Source organism: Mugil cephalus, chromosome 1, assembly GCF_022458985.1.
Source record: "Mugil cephalus isolate CIBA_MC_2020 chromosome 1, CIBA_Mcephalus_1.1, whole genome shotgun sequence".
In the NCBI taxonomy this organism is placed as follows: domain Eukaryota; kingdom Metazoa; phylum Chordata; class Actinopteri; order Mugiliformes; family Mugilidae; genus Mugil; species Mugil cephalus.
Window position 1 is genome coordinate 34,863,746 of NC_061770.1, and position 21,657 is coordinate 34,885,402.

General features: G+C 41.4%; 1 protein-coding gene and 1 non-coding gene across 9 annotated transcripts in view; both read right to left on the reverse strand.

Moving 5' to 3' along the window:
• Positions 1-21,566, reverse strand: part of map4k2 (mitogen-activated protein kinase kinase kinase kinase 2) — a 35,698-nt gene extending 14,132 nt beyond the window's left edge. For all 8 annotated transcript variants that reach the window (XM_047578730.1, XM_047578694.1, XM_047578711.1 and 5 more), the window contains exons 1-13: positions 21,194-21,566; positions 11,062-11,119; positions 8,912-9,002; positions 8,648-8,712; positions 7,322-7,377; positions 5,932-5,979; positions 5,803-5,845; positions 5,611-5,683; positions 5,322-5,453; positions 5,138-5,200; positions 4,951-5,032; positions 3,955-4,071; positions 3,768-3,846 (exon numbers count right to left, since the gene is read on the reverse strand). In XM_047578730.1, the coding sequence (XP_047434686.1) occupies positions 3,768-3,846; positions 3,955-4,071; positions 4,951-5,032; positions 5,138-5,200; positions 5,322-5,453; positions 5,611-5,683; positions 5,803-5,845; positions 5,932-5,979; positions 7,322-7,377; positions 8,648-8,712; positions 8,912-9,002; positions 11,062-11,119; positions 21,194-21,286 (1,000 nt within the window). In that variant the 5' untranslated portion in view covers positions 21,287-21,566. The remainder of the gene's footprint in view (positions 1-3,767; positions 3,847-3,954; positions 4,072-4,950; positions 5,033-5,137; positions 5,201-5,321; positions 5,454-5,610; positions 5,684-5,802; positions 5,846-5,931; positions 5,980-7,321; positions 7,378-8,647; positions 8,713-8,911; positions 9,003-11,061; positions 11,120-21,193) is intronic.
• On the reverse strand, positions 9,918-9,989 carry trnad-guc. The gene has a single exon. It is a non-coding gene; the product is annotated as a tRNA-Asp (tRNA).
• Positions 21,567-21,657: the final 91 nt, after the last annotated feature.

Consider the following 21,657-nt stretch of genomic DNA (forward strand, 5'->3'; position numbering starts at 1 on the left):
AACACTTTATGAACAACTCAAAAAAACGAATAACAGCACAAGGTGTTGACCTGGCCTCCAAATTCACTAGATCCCAAACTGATCGAGTATCTGTGGGATGATCCACCATAGAGACCCCTCCCCTAAACCCATAGGACCCAAAGGCCCCCACTAACAACATTTAGGACCCCCTCAGAAGGCCCATGTCCATTCTCTGATGAGTCAGGACTGTTTTGGAGGCACAAAGGACAATATCAGGATATTAGGTCATAATGTTATGGCTGATTGGTGTACATTGTGTTTATTATGAGTTATTTCAAAGCAAAAACAGGATCACCTCCCCTTCCAGTTAAATTCAGCAGTAAAGTCTCCTTTGTTTTCTTTTTCTAAGGTTTAGACTGAAAGGAGGAAACAGGTCGTCACGTGAGCCGAGCTATCGCTTCACGGTTTGACTTTGAAGCAGACGATGAGGAAACTACTAAACCAGAAAGCGGAAGCAGAGCTTAGCTGCCACTCTGTTGCTGAGTGCCAGCGTTGCATCAAGTTCAGTCCTCGGTGTGAGAAGTATCTGAAGTGGCTGCATAGTCTTTGCAAAACCTCTCAAATGAAGGAAAGGGAAACGCAAATATAGCTCTGCAGTCATCTGAAGAGAGCGGGAAATGAGAAAATGTGTAAATATAGATACACAGGAACGATGCGATGCTTTAATTTCATGACCCAAAAAAGGTTGCTATAGGAGCCACATTAACCCCTTAACATTTGTCTGGGTGGTATATGGGGCAGCAGTAGCTTTTTGAACCAAATAACTGATAAAAGCCATTGAAGGATTCAACCAGCATTTTTTTTCTTTTTTAACTGTGTGCCAACATTGATTTCTCAACAACAAAACCACTTAGAGAGATTCTGAGTTTTGTGATAGAAAGTTCAGAGTCTTGGGTTTCAAAAGAGACCGAAAGCATGCATGAGCTCCAAAACTTTCAAGAACAGCATTCACTTTTCTTTGGCTTTGTCCTAAAACGGCTGGAATGATAAGAGGTTAAACACTGCGGCAGCTAAACACTAACGAAACACTGCATATTAAACACTATAGTGAAAGTGATTGTGTAAATAACTCTAGTAGCAGCTAGGGGTTGGTCAGACTAGTCGACTAGCAACTGATCATGGGACAGTAACAATAGTGGGTCATAGCAGTAAACCAACCCCAACCCTAAGTCCTAACTCTAACCCTAGGTCCTAACTCTAACCCTAAGTCCTAACTCTAACCCTAGGTCCTGACCCTAAGTCCTAACTCTAACCCTAAGTCCTAACTCTAACCCTAACCCTAAGTCCTAACTCTAACCCTAAGTCCTAACTCTTATCCTAACCCTAAGTCCTAACCCTAAGTCCTAACTCTAACCCTAGGTCCTAACTCTAACCCTAAGTCCTAACCCTAAGTCCTAACCCTAACCCTAAGTCCCAAGTATGTGGAAATACTTCACTAGAGATGAAGCCCATATTATCATGACATGTCAGTGCTGGAATACAACTAAAGTCCTACTGTAATGCAAATAAAAAGACAACTAACACTGCTAACAATAGCAGAGGAAAGGTCCAAATCCTCTGGACAGAACCAAAACCTTCACCAAAAGAGAGACAAGGAGGCTGCACATCAACTATTTGATAACGTTATTAGACCTTTAGTACTTTTAAATGCTACTAATGGTGCTGAGCTGCAATCTGTTTTCATACACATCTGCAGGTCGTGTACTGTATGTAGCACAAGAGCTATGTGTTCTCAGCATTCAGGAATGTATTCAGGTCAAGAATATACACTTGAATTTCACCACCACCTTAACAGTGTTGGTTTTAAAAAAATCTGAAGTCGCACAACCCTTAGCAGCGGCTTCAAAGCCGACAACGGCCAGACGGACGTGCAGGTGTTTGTGGCTCATGCACAGTGATGCAGCGTGTGAGTTAAGTTGAGGTCGACACCTCGCTGATTTATTTGCGGCTCCGGTGGCAAGCGTGAAGCCGGTCTGTCGCCGTAAACTGTCAAAACCACAAGAATCAAACCGTGAAGTCACTAGAGCGAGTGCATAGAAGTTCCACTGTCCCGTCACACACCAGGCATGTTTTCAGTGCCATCCTCTGACGCAGCCTCCAGCCCACATGCATGGACTGGTTTCAGGAGCCCTCTGCAGACTCACTGAGAGGCTTTTGTCTGCATTCATATTATGGAGATTACAGCACTCGATAGTGGAGGTCACAGCGGACAATAAATCCACTCTACTCAGCGAGTGCGGCCAAACATGCAGAAGATTTACACATGTGTCTGTGCAGTCAGAGCTGCTGCAGCGAACAAGTCTGAAACATGCAGCATGCATTTACCCTTCAAAAAAACTCTCTGCAGCTCACATTTCTTGTATTTTCCTTCATGGTTATCTTAAGATATGACCGCTCACAAACGGGTCAAAAAATGTCCCATTGCATTTACTGGGTCACCTGCGGTTTCAAGCAGTGGTCAAATTATGTTCTGTATCTGGAATAAGCCGTGTAGTTATTCATTTTAGGTCACCCATAAACCGAAACCACGTCACCGTACCGTCAAAACATCTTCTTCCTCTTTTGTTTTAATGATAACTGGAAGCTACAAAATAAAAAAACTAAGAAGAAGACGAGGAACAAAACAATCTTGTGACTCAACAAAGAACTTTAGTCTGGAAAATGAGATTTGTAAATTATGTGACGTGTCATTTAATACTACACTCAATGGACATTTTGTATTTGGAGAGTTGTGTCTCTAACATACATGGTGCCAAAAAAGATAGGGTAAATTTATTAGAGAAACTGAGAGAAAAAATAAAAAATCTGGTTTAATGTGTTGTTAAAGGGAGGAATGTGTGTGGGTGTGGGTGTATATTGTGGAGCATAGTATCTTAATCATTGACCTATCCTTTGTCGGATTTGATCACAAAAAAAACCACAAAAAAATACTACATTCAACGTCACCACGTGACCTGGTAGCAAAACATTTTTCTAACCTTGAAACCGGAGTTGTGTTTCTGTATGGAGTGGACAGGTGCACAGGTGGGAGGAATGATGTGTTTTTATCTGAACTGGTATCGTTTAACTTGGAAGTGCAATCAGTTGCTCGTTCAATTCGCTGAGCCACATGGACTCCAGGCAATGAGTCGGAGCTAAATGCTAATATTAGCATGTTGATATTACTAATATATGGCTATTTTGGATGTACATGCTAGTTTGTTTGCAAGTTCGAATGCTAACACTTGCTATATATCGTATTGTATCATATCATATCATATTTTCATATCGTATTGTATTGTATCGTAACGTATCGTAACATATTGTAACGCACCGTAACGCACCGTAACGTATCTTCATATTGTATCGTATCCTTGTATTGTATCATTTCGCCTCATTTTGTAGCGTATCGCATCGCATCGTATCATATCGTATCGTATTGTATCGTATCTTATCTTCGTTTCGTTTCGTTTCGTTTCATTTTGTTTCACCTAATTTGGTATCATATTGTATCTTCGTATCGTATCGCAAAGTCATCCAGCGGGGCCAGACTGGACCCTCTGACGGGCTGTTTTTTTTCCTGCGTTTGCCGTGTGTTTGACACTCCTCTTCTAAAGGAACAACATTTTAGGATGTGCACGCTTTTTTTTATTCCACAACTTGTCAACTTCAGGGGAATTCAGGCGAGAGATTCATTCGGCACAGGAAATATATCTGTTTCCCAAAAATCTTATCTGATCTCAGTGTGTGTTTGTGCATGTCCTCACATTGTTCTTCAGACAGCGTCCTCTCCACAGGCAGGCGTTTCCCCGCTGACTGAATCTTGTCAGGTGCCAGCTCCCCCACCTGTCAACAACACATTTAATATGAAACGGAACACCACCGATACAGACTTCCCATCGTAGCTGAGCGGATTAAAAAACACGGCTGGTACGTGACAGGTTGAACTCTGACCTCCAGCTCGTTGTCGTCCATGCTGTGCGTGTGAGAAGCATTGAGCTCGGGGTTGTTGGCCATGTCCAGCAGCTCGATTACCAGGTTACGAGTCAGCAGCTGGGTCACAAACGGATGCTGGAGGAAGAAGTTACGCATCGTGAACACGTCAGAAAACCATCTAACGTCGTCTAGAAGAACGAAGAGGCAGACTAAAAAGAATCATTGTATTTATGGATATTTAATGTCAAAGATAAACCAACAGACATGGGTTCAGGAAGCTGATTGGGACAAAAGAGGAAACATCTCTGCAAAAACTAGAAATGTTTTGTGTTGTCTCTGGTGAAAGACAATCTCAGGTCCTCTTAATGTAAAGGTTTAAAAATATAGGCAACGTGTCCTCACTTCCTCTCATTGGTCCAAACTGATGCTATTTTCCTGGGGAGACATTGGCAGAGTTTTGGAGCCAGAGTCTGATCAGTGTGATCTGAGGGCGGAGCCACGATATCGAAGCCCCGCCCACACTTCCTCCAGACTCATGTACATTTTCATTTAATTGATACTGCTCCACCTCTGCCAGTTACAAGGAAATGCTGGATTATACGCTGCACTTATTTGAACTCTCACAGTCCCACGGGACCATTTTACGGAGAGGTTGGCATGGCAACTGGTTGCCGCCATTACGCCACATCCTGTTTCTACAGCATCAAACAACTAAAACAAAACTTATCCAGAAAATTTACACTTGATATTCATCAACATTATATTAACTACCTAAAATGCTTGACAAAAATTTATTTGTATTTGACATATTTTAGTATTTTGGTTTTAGGCTCAAGTCCCGCCCACTAACATGGAGGAGGTGGAACTTAGGTCCCATACTGAAGCCTCCAGACACCAGGGGAGCTCTACTTGCTTTGGGTTCACATTAGAGGAGTAGTTCCTCCGTCCATCTTTATACCGTCTACACTGATGATGACAACTGGTTGAATTCCTTTCTTTAAATGACAAGCTAACCTGCAGCAGCGTCTCAGCCGACGGCCTTTTACGAGGGCTTTTAATGAGCGCCATCTTCACGAAGCTATGGAAACCTGCAGACCTGCACAGACAAAGTTAGAATGTATTAGTCTCATTCTTCTTAAAATAAATCAATATGCATTGACCAGAAATAAATGAAAAGATTATACTGGTCCTGCAAACTCACCACTTGGCTTTATCTTTTAGTTTTGGGGGCTGGAAGTTGCTCTTGGACATCAGCATCAGTGCTCTGAAACATGGAAACGCCTTCATCGGTTACATTCTGACACATTTAAAAGGTTATCTCTACGCTTTGACAGCGAACGGGGTTTGTTCAACCATCTGTTTCCAGCGGCCTGCTCTGGACTCACCTCATCGGGTGGAGGTCAAACATGGGCGGCTGGAGCTCGGCCAGCTCGATGGCAGTGATGCCGACGGCCCAGATATCACACAGGTGATTGTAGCCGCCCTTCTTTTCCACTGCGGCCACCTCTGGAGCCATCCTGTACAGACGGACACAGAGGAAGAGACAAGAAGTGGAAAGGGGGGTGGGCACTTTCCAACCACTAAAATGACAGCTTTAGTAGTTTGTAGGGACACGAAAACGAAAGCCATAAAGAACAGCAAAGAGTTTAGGGAGTGGCTCTTCATTCATCTCACCAGTAGGGAGTCCCGATAAAAGATTTCCTTTTAGCCACAGAGGCGCTGATCTCTGCTGCAACTCCAAAATCAGCTAAGCACAGAGGAGACAAACACCGGGGTCAAACTGGCGGCTGGAATCTAACACAGATGCCCTATTTAAGCCTAGCTAATGAGCGTGAGTGGTTATGCTAAAGGCTGAACTTCACTAACCCAGTTTCACGTCTCCTCGCTCCGTCAGTAGGATGTTAGCTCCCTGCAGAGAGAACACACGGTCGCGTTACAAAATCATGTGTTAACACTTGACAAAGGTTTCACAGAAAGTAAATAAAAGGTCCGTACCTTAATGTCTCTGTGCATTTTACCAGTTTCGTGCAAATGATACAAGCCCTGGAAAAGAAAAAAAAAACAGCTGAGAATGTCAGCTAATGTCAATGCTAATTATTTTTTAGTGTATATGAGCATCCTAGGGGTCTCTATGGTGGGTCATCCCACAGATACTTGATCAGTTTGGGATGGGTTTTTTGTTTTGTTTTTTGTTTTTCGAGTTGTTCCTAAAGTGTGGGGGAGTCTAGTCTGGTCTAGGTGGGTGTTACATGTCTAAGTAACATGCACACCAACAAATAAATGCCAGGTCCAAACGTTTCCCAGCAGAGCACTTCATTGTCACAAGATGGTTTAAATGTCATTTACTTCTCCTGTCAGTGGTCATAATGTTGTGGCAGATTGATGTATTTCTACATGATTTAAAGACTCCCTGTACTCTTATAGATTGTCACTAGCCTGAAATTAGACCGTCCAGAAAAGCTTTGTCGGTGCAACTCAGTGGTTTCTCCTCCAGCTTTCTTGATGTTACTAAGGGTGTGCCACAAGGCTCTGTCTTAGGACCCACTCTCTTCACTATTTATGTTTACAGTACAGGTCAGAATGGAAATGCATCTGTTCATCTTTATGCCAAAGACACTATTATTTATTGTCGTGCTACCAATGTCGCCCTGGATTAGTATTGTATCGTATCTTTTAGTATTGTATCTTGTCGTATTGTGGTGTGTCTGGGGTGGGGGGTGTCTGGTCTGGTCTAGGTGGGTGTTACATGGCTAAGTAACATGCACACCAACGTATGGATGCCAGGTCCAAACGTTTCCCAGCAGAGAACGTAATTGTCACAAGATGGTTTAAATGTCATTTAGTTCTCCTGTCAGTGGTCATAATGTTGTGGCAGATGTATTCCTATATGGCTTTGAATGAAGGACTCCCTGTCCTCCTACAGTACGCTCACTAGCCTGAAAGCCAGCCCGTCCACAAAAATCTTTGTTGCAGAGGAAAGTGGGTCTGGAGTCGTTCCATTGGTGATTATACCGGGACAATCAATCAAATCGTTTTCTTGTTTTTTGTTTTTTTTTTGGATCAGACCGTTGGAGGATTTTCCAGTTGCATGCTGAGCTATATATTTTCTCAAACGTTATGATACGAAACTCATTTCACTTCTGATCAAATTTGAGAATAAAGCTGATTTCCCAACCAAAAGTGCCTCTGTCTCTACCGCAGTATTTTCTACCTCCACCGTATATTTAGTGGTTTGGCCGTGTTAAATACTGTTTAGCTCTTTTGTGGCTGGGGAAAAAAAAACAAAACAAAACACATGACTCACTCCGCTCTGGCTGCATGGAGCCTGTCTTTTTTTAAAGTATTTACAGAGCAACAGCAAGAATAACAACAAGAGAAGTCTTACCTGGAGGGTCTCTCTGCACACGAACGCTATCTGTTTCTCCTTTAACGGGCCCGTCACTGTGGAGAAGACTTTGATTAATGGCTCATACATTTAACACGAGGCCGGGAACGAAAGATAAAAATAGGCTTTTACTGGCTTTGACAGTAACTAGCTAATGACTCAGGGGTGTCTGGCATGGACCACTCCTCTGACAGCCAGACCAGAGAGACAAGTTCATTACTGAGCATCGACAAAAAGGTTCTGCAACGCCAGTAGGTCTATAGCTACAACGCAGTGATCTACACCGATCAGGCATAACATTATGACCACCCCCTTGTGCCTTCGTAATGGTCAAGACTCATCAGAGGATGAGGCCTTATGAGGGTGTCCTGGATGTTGTTAGTGGTTTTTAGTTTTTTTTTTTTGTTATGAACTGTTTGCTGCCATCAAGGAGTGTCATTGCTATGGGTGGGGGTGTCTGGTCTGGCCTAGGTGGGTGCTACATGTCTAAGTAACGTCCACACCAATGAATGAATGGATGCCAGGTCCAAAAGTTTCCCAGCAGAACATTGAATTGTCACAAGACGGCAAAATGTTATTTTCTTCTCTTGTCGGTGGTCATAATGATGTGGCTGATCGGTGGATATTCCGTATTTACTAGAGGTGTTAATGAAGAATTAGCGTAACGTAGCATGAAGACTGGAAATAGTGTTAGCTAGGCTAAAATACCACAAGAAGATGTAGCATAGCCCTTTCCCATGCTTGTACGAAGCTAGGCTAATATGTCTCGATTAAGGCAGCATTCAAGATGCCGTGTAAAGAATAAACAATAAAGTCTTATATTATTTGAGAATTCACCAATTATTGATAACGCCGCATTATATAAATTTTTTTCTCAAGGATGGTTTCCTGTCATTTTAGGTAGTTAATGTAATGTTGATGAATGTTCACGTGTCAATTTTATGGTTATGTTTTGTTTTAGTTACAGAAAATAATGGCGACCACCAGTTGCCATGCCAACCACTCCATAAATACAACTTTTAAAAATAAGTTCAGTGCAAAATCCAATATTTCCTTTTAACCGGTGGAAGCAGAGCAGAGCGTAATATTAATTAAACAAAAATGCGAGTGAGTCTAGAGGAGAAGTGGGCGGGGCATCGATAGTGTGGCTCCGCCCTCAGACCATACTGATCAGACTCTAGCTTTTAATGTAGTCCGTATCCCTGGGAAAATGGCGTCAGTTTGGCCAATGCAAGGAAGGGGTGATGCAATCATGCATATTTATCTACAGTATATGATCCAGATATTAATTAATTGCAGAAAATAATATATTCAGTTTATTTGTACCGTGGTAAATATCCTGAAGTGACCCTCCGCCACAGAACTCCATGCAGATCCAGAGCTTTGTGTTCCTGAAGACAGAAAACAGCTTGAGATGAAAATATAAAAGCAGGACATGAAGTAACTCTCTAAGTACTAGAAAGAGTGGGAGAGGAATCCAGCTGTCGTGCGGGGAAGCATAAAAGTCAAATTCCACATATTTTAGTCCTCCACCGACAACTCCAGGAATCCGACATATCTGAAGTGGACAGTCTGTTTTATTTCCAGCACCTGTGGTAGCTGCCGAAGTAGGCCACGATGTTTTTGTGCTTGCACTCCTTCATCATTGTGATCTCCTGCTGGATGGACGTGATGTCGTCACCTGAGCGAGAGACACGGAGAGAGATTGTGTTTATTCACAACGTGGAGGGGGAATTACAGAGCTGTGAGTCATAGGGTCAGACCGGTGGCAGCAATGTTAGCCTTCGTCAGCGAGAGCGGATCTGAACTGTGTACAAACTGGTGTTTTACAGCCTCACCATTTGTAGTTATTTATTTTAGTTTTTAAAACTCGTCTTAAAACCTATTTTTATTCCTTGGCGTTCAGCCCAGCATGAGAGTCTGCCCTTGTCTTGTAGTCCTAGTAGTGTTTTTTTATTATTATTATTATCATTTTCTATTGTTTTTTTAATGCTTTTAAGTTGTTTGTTTTATGTCTTTATGCTCTTATTTTGAAAATTTAAAAAGGCCGTAGCTGAGTTGAGTTTAGTTCCTTAAAACCACAACCTTGTAGAGTCAAAACATCTTATTCCTCTTCTTAAGTAAAGCTGCCAAACAAATTAAGAAGAAGAAGAAGAAGAACCAAAATTGATTCAACACCAAGATATAATTCTGTAAATAACGTGCATATAGTAGATTGTGTTCTTACTGTTATATATAGTGGACTATGTATGGTGCTGAGTGCCTGTACATTGCTGCTGCAACTGTGAAATTTCACAGTTTGGGATTAATAAAGTATCTATCTATCTATCTATCTATCTATCTATCTATCTATCTATCTATCTATCTATCTATCTATCTATCTATCTATCTATCTAAGTTTAGTTTAATTTTCATACAGATATATAAATTAAATTTTTTAGGTTTATTATTTATTATTATTTGGTTTATTAGGTTTTTACTGTGTAAGATTTCCGAGACTATTGTGTATCGTCATCTCAAGTGCTTCACATAATATAGAATTAGAAAACTTTTATTTGCCACACGATGGAGAAAACGCAGGAAAATAAATGATTATCTCCCCGTCGGGGAATCGAACCCCGGTCTTCCGCGTGACAGGCGGAGATACTGTCCACTATACTAACGAGGAGGACACGGGCACCTTTGCCCCGCCCCCCGATCTCGAGGAGACCTGCTGCTGATATGTGAGCCGATATCACTTTTTCTCCCTCCATTTACATGATAAAAATGACTCTGATAACAAGTGTTACAAGCACCAATTTAACCAAAAACATAAACATTTACTGAATTCTACGATCAGCTCTTATTTTGTCTATGAGTAATCACAAGCGTCTTCCAGCTTCTAGATACACGCGCTCTGTTGGTGGGGGAGGGGCAATGTATGGGCTGCACGGGCCCGCAGCATCTCTAGCTGCCCGTGGATGTGCCCGTTTGTAAATCTAGCCGAAACAAAACAACGTCTATTTATCACATGTATGGGAAATTACCTGTAATCATAGTAGCGCAGGATTAGGTAAGAAACATATACAAAAAATAAATTAATAATCAAAATACAATAAAAGGCAATATAAATTAGAAGGAATATACAAATTCTACAAGAATATAACATCACTGTCAGTACAAAAAACAAAAACAAAACAAAAACAAAAAAAAAGATTATTGTGCAAAAATACTCTGTAAAACAAGGGAGACAAGACAAGGATCTAAGATTATCCAATACTGAATATTAAAAGATCGGTTTTAGATCTGTAGGGAACAAAAAAACTTGATCAGGACGTCCCAGGTACAAACTACCTAACTGATGTTGTGGATGAAACTGAACCGAATCAAGGTTTTGTTCCCTAAATTTAAGCTACTTAGGGCATAACTACGCCATAAAGGAGTCTCCCAATGTTTCCTCGTCCTTCTGTGAAGACAGTCTACTTAAAAATGGGGGCGTAAAACTGGTTTTAGTTCGGGGGCCACAATCAGCCTAATTTGATATCAAGGGCGACAGACCAGTAACACAGCAGAATAATGATCTAAAAGTAACGACAACTACAGATTCATGCTGGGGGCCACATTATACCCTGAGGAGGGCCGTCTTTGGCCCACAGTCCATATGTTTGACACCTATGTTGTACTACAGCAAACAAAGGAGTCTTACACACGATATCACAACTGCTTATAAAGCTGAAGGTCTGTGTGATGTGTTGACTCACCAGGGTCGAGCTTGACGATCTTGATGGCTGCCAGTTCGGACGTACTGATGTTACGAGCCTGAAAGAGAAAATAAATAAATTATATAAAAGGGCAACACACGATTTGACCCTTAGTGATGTCAAAAAACTAATGTTTTTGTATCTGTTCATTTATTTCTGCACAACTTCCTCTACAGTAAACGATGTAATGTTTATTATTTAGTTAACCTACTTTATTAAAGTACTGGGCCTAGAAATACAGGCAAAAATGAAATACAGATAACTTAAGAGGTAAAATTACATGCAAATATTTCAAACTACATTTAAACTCCGTCCTCCCCTCTCCATCCACATCAGTCTACCATCAGCAAATACTTTTACTGTCAAATTAAACGTGTAATAAAAGTTTAAAAGTTGCACTTTGGAGTGAAGTTGACAGTAAATCACAATTATTATTATTTTTTTATTATAATTAGGAAATAAAAGGGATAGATTTTGAGGTTTTATAACTGTAATCCATCTAAAAGGCCCGATGTTACGATCCAGCCTCCGTTCATAAACGCACATTTATTCACCTGGATCGCAAACAGTTTTACTTTATTGTCACCTTCAAGTTACAGATTAAATTAGTGCAGCAGAACCCTGAGGGATGTGGGAGTCAAACTACAGCACAGCGCTAACATGCAGAGCTAATGTGAACTACAAATCTTTTACCCACGGCTCGTCTAGATAACCCACAGGAGACGAGGATGCTTGCGTAACATCCGTAGAAGAACACATCACTGTGGTTTAGAGAGGCCAGGTGCGACACCTTCCCACGGCTGGTACCAGGATGCATCATAGACAGATAGATACAAAATATATGTAAAAATGTACGAAGATCTTCAACGTTTGTTAGGCTAAGGACCCCCAAACTGATTACGTAGGGACCTCCTACCTACTATATGTGTTCTACTGCTATTTATTCATATATACATTAATATTATCAGTTTGCATTCAATATTAAGTTACTCCTTATCCCTTTACTAAAATATGTTGGATTCATGTTAATGTATATTTGAAGAAGATTTGTGGAGTGGAAATATATATATAAAATGTTCAATCAACCAAAGATTTTGCGACCCCCCCTGTAGCTCCACGGACCCCCTGTTTAAGACCTATGATCTAAAATACATAAAATTCTAAATAAAATATATACAATACGTACAAAATATATATAAAATGTACAAAGTAAATCTAAAATATATAAATATATATATATCAAAAAGAACTAAACAAAGAACTAAAGTCCAATATATACAAAATATATATTAAACATACAAAATAGATACAAAAATGTACAAAGTAAATCTAAAATATATATATAAAAATATAAAGAACTAAAAGCACTAATAAAAGAACTTAAGTACAACATATACAAAATATATATAAGAATGTAGTAAAGTAAATCTAAAATATACGTTAATATATATTAAATATACAAACGTAAATTAAAAATAGATATGAAGATACAGTGTGTGGTCATGTAAACTGTATATAATAAATCAGTTTACACGGTCATATAAACACTGGATAAAATATGTGGGATATCTGAGACACGTAGCTTTTAAGACACTGAGTCCGTCACACAGTATAAACACTAGTAGCAGCAGAGCGTCCACAGGCCGGCTGTGTCCTTACAGGGAGACGCTACGTCCCGAGGGACAGCGTCTCCCGCACAAACATGCATGAGCTCATCCATTACACACATTCACACAGCTCCGACGACATCCGCCCCAAACCTCCACAAACACAGACGGGTCATAATCCCACTAATTAAAAGTGACCTTAAGCTTGTAACAACCACGAGTGAAAAACCTGCGTTTGCTAATCTCTGACGCTCTGAGAGACAATTCATCATGACAGTTTCATCATGACAACCCACAGACGTTCACAGTCGAACTGCGACACCCTTCCCAAAACGGTCTGGAGACGCTCTGCTCCATCGAGACGCGAACTCCGGGCGCGTATCCAGCGGATCAGCGGCTGTCGTGAACATGAAGGACTTCTAATTAGTTAACCTTGGATTTAAGTTTGTTTTGATCGCACAGCCTGAGCAGACATGATCAGATCTGTCTACCTCTCCTTCTTTGACTGGTTTATTTAAACACAGACGTCTCAGGGAGGAGGTCGACGCACAAATACAAAAATATATGTAAAAAGCTATGAAGTACGATATATAAAAAATATGTACAGAAAATATACTAAGTACATCTAAAATATACAAAAATATATATAAAAAATATATATAAAAAAGCTAAGAACTAAACAAAAGAACTAAAGTACTATACATCCAAAATATATATAAAAATATACTTAGTAAATCTAAGATATACAAAATATATATTAAATATACAAAAAAATAAAAAAATAACTAAAGAACGATAAATACTAAATATATATATATAATACACAAAGTAAATCTAAGATATAAAAAATATATACTAAAAACACAAAAATATACATAAATATATTTAAAAGTACTGAAAAAAGAACTAAAAAAGTACAGTACGTACTGTACTCGAGGTACATATATATATGTGTGTGTGTGTATATATATATATATATATACAAAGTACATCTACTTTCTTTCTGTTAGATCCAAATGTTGCCGCGTTAACCACTATTCTCAGCTCTTTGTTGTTGTTTTCTTCCTTTTACAAAGCACATTTCAGGTTAATGGCGGATGTTGTTGCAAAGCTGTCTGTTCCACACATAAACTTCCTCCAAATCCCCCAGAAAGAAAAAAATCAGTCATCCCCGATCTCCCGGCTGCACTGACGTCAGCTACAGACCAGTTTTCACTCCCGGCATCCAGGACAAAGGAGGTAGCAGCAACCTGTGGCCTGGCTGCGCTCACTTCCTGTTTTCTTTCCTGTTCGACCGCAGGACTTCCTGTGACTATAGTGATAGTAACGTCTCTGAGAAGGTTCGTAACACAGCCAGGTCTGAAATAACAGTCAGGGTTACACAGAAACTGTGGAGGAGGGGGGGGGGGGGGGGAGCTAAGCTGCATTCAAATGAGCCCGATATGATGTACAGTGTAATTTCTACATAATGTGACCACTTGGTTTCCTATTCAATGCACGAGTACAAGTGGTGAATGAATGGCCTTTCACACAAACGCGACGTGTGAATGAACAAAGAAACTGGAAACTGGTTGTTGAGGTGAGATAACAGGTCAAAGCCTTGTGCAACACAGGATGGCATCAAGTAAACAAGTCTCTGACCATGTGACAACAACAACAACAACATGAACACAACCTAAGAGACAGGTGAGGGGTCCAGGGGGGTCATTACAGGAAACTAACCCTAAATCCTAAGGCCCTGCCTTAACCCTACGTCCTAAGAACTAAACGTAAGGCCTAACGTTAACCCTGACTCCTAAGGCCTAACTGAACCCTAAGTCCTAAGAACTAAACCTAAGGCCTTACCCTAACCCTGACTTCTAAGGCCGAACCCTAACCCTACATCCTAAGAACTAAACGTAAGGCCTAACGCTAACCCTGACTCCTAAGGTCTAACCCTAACCCTGACTCCTAAGGCCTAACTGAACCCTAAGTCCTAAGAACTAAACCTAAGGCCTTACCCTAACCCTGACTCCCAAGGCTGAACCCTAACCCTACGTCCTAAGAACTAAACGTAAGGCCGAACCCTAACCCTGAGTCCTAAGGCCTAACCCTAACCCTGAGTCCTAAGGCCTAACCCTAACCCTACGTCCTAAGAACTAAACCTAAGGCCTTACCCTAACCCTGACTTCTAAGGCCGAACCCTAACCCTACATCCTAAGAACTAAACGTAAGGCCTAACGCTAACCCTGACTCCTAAGGTCTAACCCTAACCCTGACTCCTAAGGCCTAACTGAACCCTAAGTCCTAAGAACTAAACCTAAGGCCTTACCCTAACCCTGACTCCAAGGCTGAACCCTAACCCTACGTCCTAAGAACTAAACGTAAGGCCGAACCCTAACCCTGAGTCCTAAGGCCTAACCCTAACCCTGAGTCCTAAGGCCTAACCCTAACCCTACGTCCTAAGAACTAAACCTAAGGCCTTACCCTAACCCTGACTCCCAAGGCTGAACCCTAACCCTACGTCCTAAGAACTAAACGTAAGGCCGAACCCTAACCCTGAGTCCTAAGGCCTAACCCTAACCCTACGTCCTAAGGCCTAACCCTAACCCTACGTCCTAAGAACTAAACCTAAGGCCTAACCCTAACCCTGACTCCTAAGAACTAAAGGTAAGACCTAACCGAACGTCCTAAAAATAAAACCTAAGGCCTAACCCTAACCCCAAGTCCTAAGGCCTAACCCTAACCCTGAGTCATAAGAACTAAACATAGGGCCTAACTGTAAGCGTGTGAAAATACTCCACTGGAGTAGAAACCCACACTACTGTGACTTGTCAGTCCTGGAATACAACGAAAGTCCTAATGCAACGCATCTGCTAACGCTAGCTTCACCAAACGAGAGAGGAAGAGGCTGCACGTCAACTGTTAGATAAAGTGATTAGAGCTTTAGCTGCAGAGAAATAACCCAGCTACACTATATACGAGTACTTACTTAAATGTGCCACTGATGGTGCTGAGTTGCTGCCTGTTTTTATACAGGCTATACATATCTGCAGGTCACAGTTTGTAGCACATGAGCCATCTGTTCTCAGCGTATGTATTCAGAGCTAGAATCTAGAGCTCATTACTTTCTACTGTGGTTTTGTGTATCTTTGTGCTGTTAAGTTGTGGTCCGTACAACGACTAAAAAAAGGATTAATCGTCAACACGATCTGTGTTTAATGCAGGTTTAGGCTTTAGGCTGCATCACATTGAAAGCCAACACCCTTAACACCGTAGCCGGACTTATAACTACCAGAGATCAACCGTTATGGAATTTTTAGGGCCGATACATGTGGCCGATAAGTTTTCGGAGATGATATTTGGAGCTGATACAGGTTTAAGCCCCTTCTTTGCACATCCATGTTCATGTATTGACATAAATACTTTTATAATTTGTTACACATTGGTGACTTTATTGTACTATCCAGTGAAATAATCTTTTTTTCTCAAAAACTTGCTGTTAAAAGATGATGCTTGGTTTTTAACCTTCTTGGATCCTACTAATCCCAAATACCTTAGAAAAATTAAAAATGCATAGCAAACAAACACTACCCTCAGAAGATGAGATATAAGTTATATTGCATGAGTTTAAATCAGTTTCCAGGAGATCTATTTGTCTCCGTCTGGACTTTCTGGTCGTGGTTGCAGCCACAGGATGAGACACCGAGTTTCCTCTGAGTAACTGTGGTGTGATGAGAGTCCGTCCATTCAAACAGCCCACGCTCTCACGTGTCCAGAGGTTTCAACCCTTGACTCCTGCAGCTGCAGCTCCACAGAAACCAGCCAGCGACAGTAGGAGGGAGGCCATAATGTGCCATTGTCCGTTACTGTATGTAGAGCATGGCTGGCAATGCACGAGTCACAGCAAAACAAAGACAATGTGTCAAACGTCTTTGGTTTAAGCTGCACAGTGATAATCATCCTGTGAGAGGCAAAGAATCAGCTGCTGCCAAGAGTGCAAGTCCTACTGTGTGTGAATATTTCCTGCGATTGTCTGGAAATTGAGAACTTAGACGGCGCAACTTTGTCTTTCCTGCAGCAAAAACTTTATATGAACGAAAGCGTAGAAAGCGCAACTGAAGCAGCTCTGCAGAGTTTATTTAGCCCGTTCTAGCTCGTTGTTCTGGTTTCATCAGTGTAAAAAAACAGAATCCAGCTCCATTTATGCACATTTTTAATTTCTTCATTGCATATCATGTTACGGCAAAAGCTGAAATTTCCCTCACGTTTCTATGTTCTTCTTCGTCATTTTACCCCAAGCCTCTAATACGTATAAAAACTAAGCATCATCTTTGAACAGGAAGTAGTTTTTGGAGAAAAACAATGTCCTTATATGTGGACACAGGGATTATTTCATCATTTATATTATAAAGAAGTCACCAATATGTAACAAAATATAAAACTGTTTATTTTGGCTGAAGGGTGAAGTCCCAATGTCCTCAAACAAGTACTTGCTAATTAGCAAAAATTGCTAATTTGTGAAATGTGTGAATCGTATCAAATTAGTAACATTAATAAGCATAAATAAATAAGTTTTAAAGTGTCCACTCATGAGGACAGCGCGTCTAAATGAAGCTGAATGAGCTGTAATAAAACCTAAAACTTAAAGTCCCCATATGAGGACTCAGGGTCTCAGGAGGTTATATATATTCCTCTGGTTCTTATATGGGAAAGCATTATCTCTTTGAACCAATCAGAACTCTGTACACGTGTTTGAGTAAATGCTACATGATGCAATATGTCATTTTCTTCTGATTTCATTGATAAAAGTCATTATAGGATTCAACCAAACCATATTTATTTTACTCAAGAACAACACCACTTGGAGTGATTCTGACTTTTATTATAGAAGCTTCAGAGTCTTGACTTTCAAAAGAAACGAAGACCATGAATGAACTCCATGAATTTACTTTGCGTACGTCCTAAATAGGCTGGACTGATAAAAGGTTAAAGTCAGATTAGAGACCTAAGGCCATCTTGTTGCATCCTCTTCTTCTGCACTGATTTGACAGCGCTTGAATTTATACTGAAAGTAAGAGACAAGAGGTCCAAGGGCACTGGGAGTACATGTACAAATCCTGAAGATTAAATGGATTAAATGGTCAAAAATGAACATAAAACTGGTTCAGGTCAAAGTTCAATCATTTCACTTCCCACAGACAAACAAGACTCAAATAAAAGAGAAACTAATCTCAGGTCTGGGCCGTGAGCAAACCACCAAAAATAAACTGAAAACACATCACTTCCTTTGCCGCTCTACAGTTCTCACGTGAAAGACGATAAAGTTAAAGAAAATCCACCTTCTGAAGGCGGATGCATGAAGTCTTGCAAACACAGCACAGAGCCAGCGCTGGAATGATCGAATCTGTATCACGCTTGAGCCAAGCCTGATCTTTTGGAGTTATTTATTTTAAGTTCTGCCACAAACCAAAACCACGTCCCTGTAGAGTCAGAACGTCTTCTTTTTCTGTTTTAGTGGCGGTCGGCTGGAGCCAAAGCTGCCAAAGAACCAAGAAGAACCAAGAGGAACTAACATTACGTCAATAAACAATGGAGTCAGTCAGGGAGATGTGGATGTTTGGTGAGGTGGTAGTACGTGATCATCATTCAGTACTACCAAGTCTTCTAGAGAGAGTTAGGGGACCAGAACATTTCTGAAGTAGAGAACACAAGGTACAAGCTACTCTCTCCACACTAGATTAACGTACATCTAGAGAACATAAGGAAGATAAGAAAAGACTTCATGAATCTCCAGGGAAGGAACTTATGCTACGTTAGGATCAGGACGGCCCTTTAAGACACAAGGCCACAGGTTTGATCCACGCTGTAGCTACGTCCAGCTAATGCTACAACGTTAGCTGGAGGCAAAACAGAGGGAAGCTGGAGGCGAACACTGTCACTGCAAACCATGAAAATGTCCTGTTGCTGTATTTTTGGTGCCAAAACCAAAAAAGAAAAACACCAACTCTGATGTTTTATCGCATACGAACCACTGTCTTCTCAAACGAGATTAAAAGAAAGAATCTGAAACAATCATCAACAATGCTTGTGTCTGCAGCGCACACTTCATATCAGATCAGATTAATATGTAATGCATCATCAGTTTCAGCCTGGATAACGTTACGGGTTATGGGTTTGGACTAAACTGTGACTGACCCTGCAGCAACTTGCAATTTACAGAGACAGCAATTTTATAACGAAAAATACAATGCTATTGCTAATTTGTCCATTGTTTTGGTAGGAGATTTGGACAGACACAGGAGACAGCAATGTGCCCAAATTGCACTTATTTTCATTTATTTATTTAGGAAATCGTTGTCCTAATTTACTTGTTTTTTTTTGGCTACAACGAATGGAAAAAGTCTGGAGTTGTTGTTACTTATAGGCTGTTGTTCTGTTGTGTTGCTGGTCCGGTCCACTTGATATGAAATTGGGCTGAATGTGGCCCCCAAACTAAAACGAGATCAACCCCCCTGATTTAAGGAATTTACATGCTAATGCTAACCGCTAGCTAACTCAGCGTTAGTTGTATGTTTCAGGATTGTTGAAGCTGATGTTGGATTTAATACGTTACCCTCCACAGTGGTTCGATCTAACGTTTTGTTTGCTTTCAGTTTTTCCTTTCGTGTAGATACTCGTTACTTTCTCTACGTGTAAATGTCTGACGCTGTCAAATCGTCCATCAGTGAGTGGAAGTGTAGGAGTCGGTGAATATTGTCCCATCAGTCAGAGTCTAGTATTAGTAAATTCTCCAAAATATACTTTTACCTCGTCCATTCTTGCTAAAACAGCCCGTTGAAATATGCTAACCAGCGTTTAGAGGCTACAGCGTTTGAGATGTTTTGCCTCCAACTAAGCTCCGCCCCTCAAAACATGTCACACTGTTTACAAACTGTGAAAGGGTCTTTAAGCACTTTTGCTTCTTCTTGTTCCCTCTCGAACAAACAATTTATTTGTGTAAAAACATGAAATTTCAGAAATATCGCTTTTACTTTAAAAAATACTGTAATAGAAACGCAGCTATTGTTGTGTTACGTCCACGACTCTCACTAAAACTGTGTAAAACCTACGAATAACAGTTAATGTCTTCAATGTCATTTTTGCACTTTGCAAATTCACCCGGCCATGGGCCAAATCTGATCCTCTGACGAGCCACTTTTGGCCCGCGGGCCCTATGTTTGTGCCACCTGTGCTCATCTGAACTCAAGCCATCGTAACATGTTGTTATAATTGAATTGAATAAAAAAACATGGCTTTCAAAACATCAGTGCTGTGATTTCTTCTTCTCTGACCCTGTTTGTTCTTTTACAGCCTCAAACCTAGATTTTTAGAGCTGTGTTTGTGGATGTTTTTTTGCCATAAATCCTTGTTTCGGTTTTACCGTGTGTTAAGAAAACTTTTCTTTTCTTACACTTGTTTTATTCACGTAGGACCAGGGGCATGAAGCTGAGTTACACGCTGGGTTTTTCTTGTGGTTTAAATTCGTCCAGCAGCCAAAAAAAAGCTCCAACCAACCACCACGATCCGTATATTTACTGTCCCCGTCCAAACTAATGAAATGCACTCAGGACAAAAAGACACTTTTTAAGTTCAAGGTTTGTCTGACTCAAAGCAGATCTTCTCACTTCTGCAGCAAAACTGGGAGTTACTGTTCTGTGCAGCTTTTCTGTCTTTTCGGTTCAGTCTTTTCTTTTTTAGAGTCTCTGCATAAACTTGGGACATAATTTGAGTCCAGATCTGCAGCGCGCCTCACTTCTTTATTATTTCTGCCACATGTCTGAAAGTCGAAACAATACGAATTCTTGCGTTGCTTCTGCAGGATGCACGAGGCACCGGGGCGTGTTAACGGCACAGGATGTTTGCATCCTGACGCTGTAATCGCCAAAAGAGGCTGATGTGCACCACTTATATACATACTCAGTCAGCGCGCGGTGGTGGCTTTTCTTTTTAAACGCTCCCAGTTTATCTCATGGTGCCTTATCGGCCCCTTTTAACCCCCCCCCCCGGGGGTATTGGTTTGTGATGCGTCTGATTCTGGACTCGGCCCAGACGCAGACTTCCTGTCTATAAACATGCAATTTTCCTGAGATTTGATCCTCCCACGGCCCTCACCCCCTCCTCATTAACGCTGCTGCACCACTGAGCAAGAAAGAGGGGCATCAGTGGTGCAACGGGGGGGGGGGGGGGGGGCTTGAAGAAGTGACGGTGCCCTCCACATCCTGACTGACATCTGGTAAAACCACAAATAGTCTCAGAGTATGAAGACATCAAACCTCCTGTGTTCATGTCAGACACTTCTCCAAAAAAAAAAAGAGGCAGTTTCACCTTCATGGCAGGAAGTGAAATGTCCCGTGTGTGTTTGTGTTTGTGCGCAAAGGTAAAATGTTTGTTCATGAACTAACGCGTCCTAATGGAGGGTTTGTTGCTTTTTTCTTTTCCTTTTTTTTTTTAGGTGTGTGTGTGTGTGTGACAAAAAAGAAACACGCGGAAACGTTCTCACTCACCTTGAAAACATCTCCATAGGTGCCGCACCCAATCCGATGGATCAGCTCGTAATCATCGAGAGGGTTGAGGAATGACACCCCGATCCTGTCCATGTTTGGAGGAGACACCTCCGGCTCCTGGTCCTGGGTGGGTGGGTGTCTGGTCCTGGGTGGGTGGGTAGGTAAGATTGAGCCTGGCGGGCTTTTCTACTCACGCATCCCCAGCTGTTGGAGTTGTCGTTGCCTCGGACCGGTTAGTGGGAAATAACCGGATGAATAATTTGCCGGTGGGGGTCGATCGGACGCGGGGCTGACACGCGCAGCAGGACGCTCCGCAGACGGGACTGTCAACGCGCTTAGTGTCTCCCCCTGCGCGCACTCGTCCTGACTTGAGAGGCGCTGGAGCCTTTTAGAGCACGCATGCGCAAAAGCAAGCAGTGCGCTGCTATAAGAGAGAGAGAGAGAGAGAGAGACAAAAAAAAAAA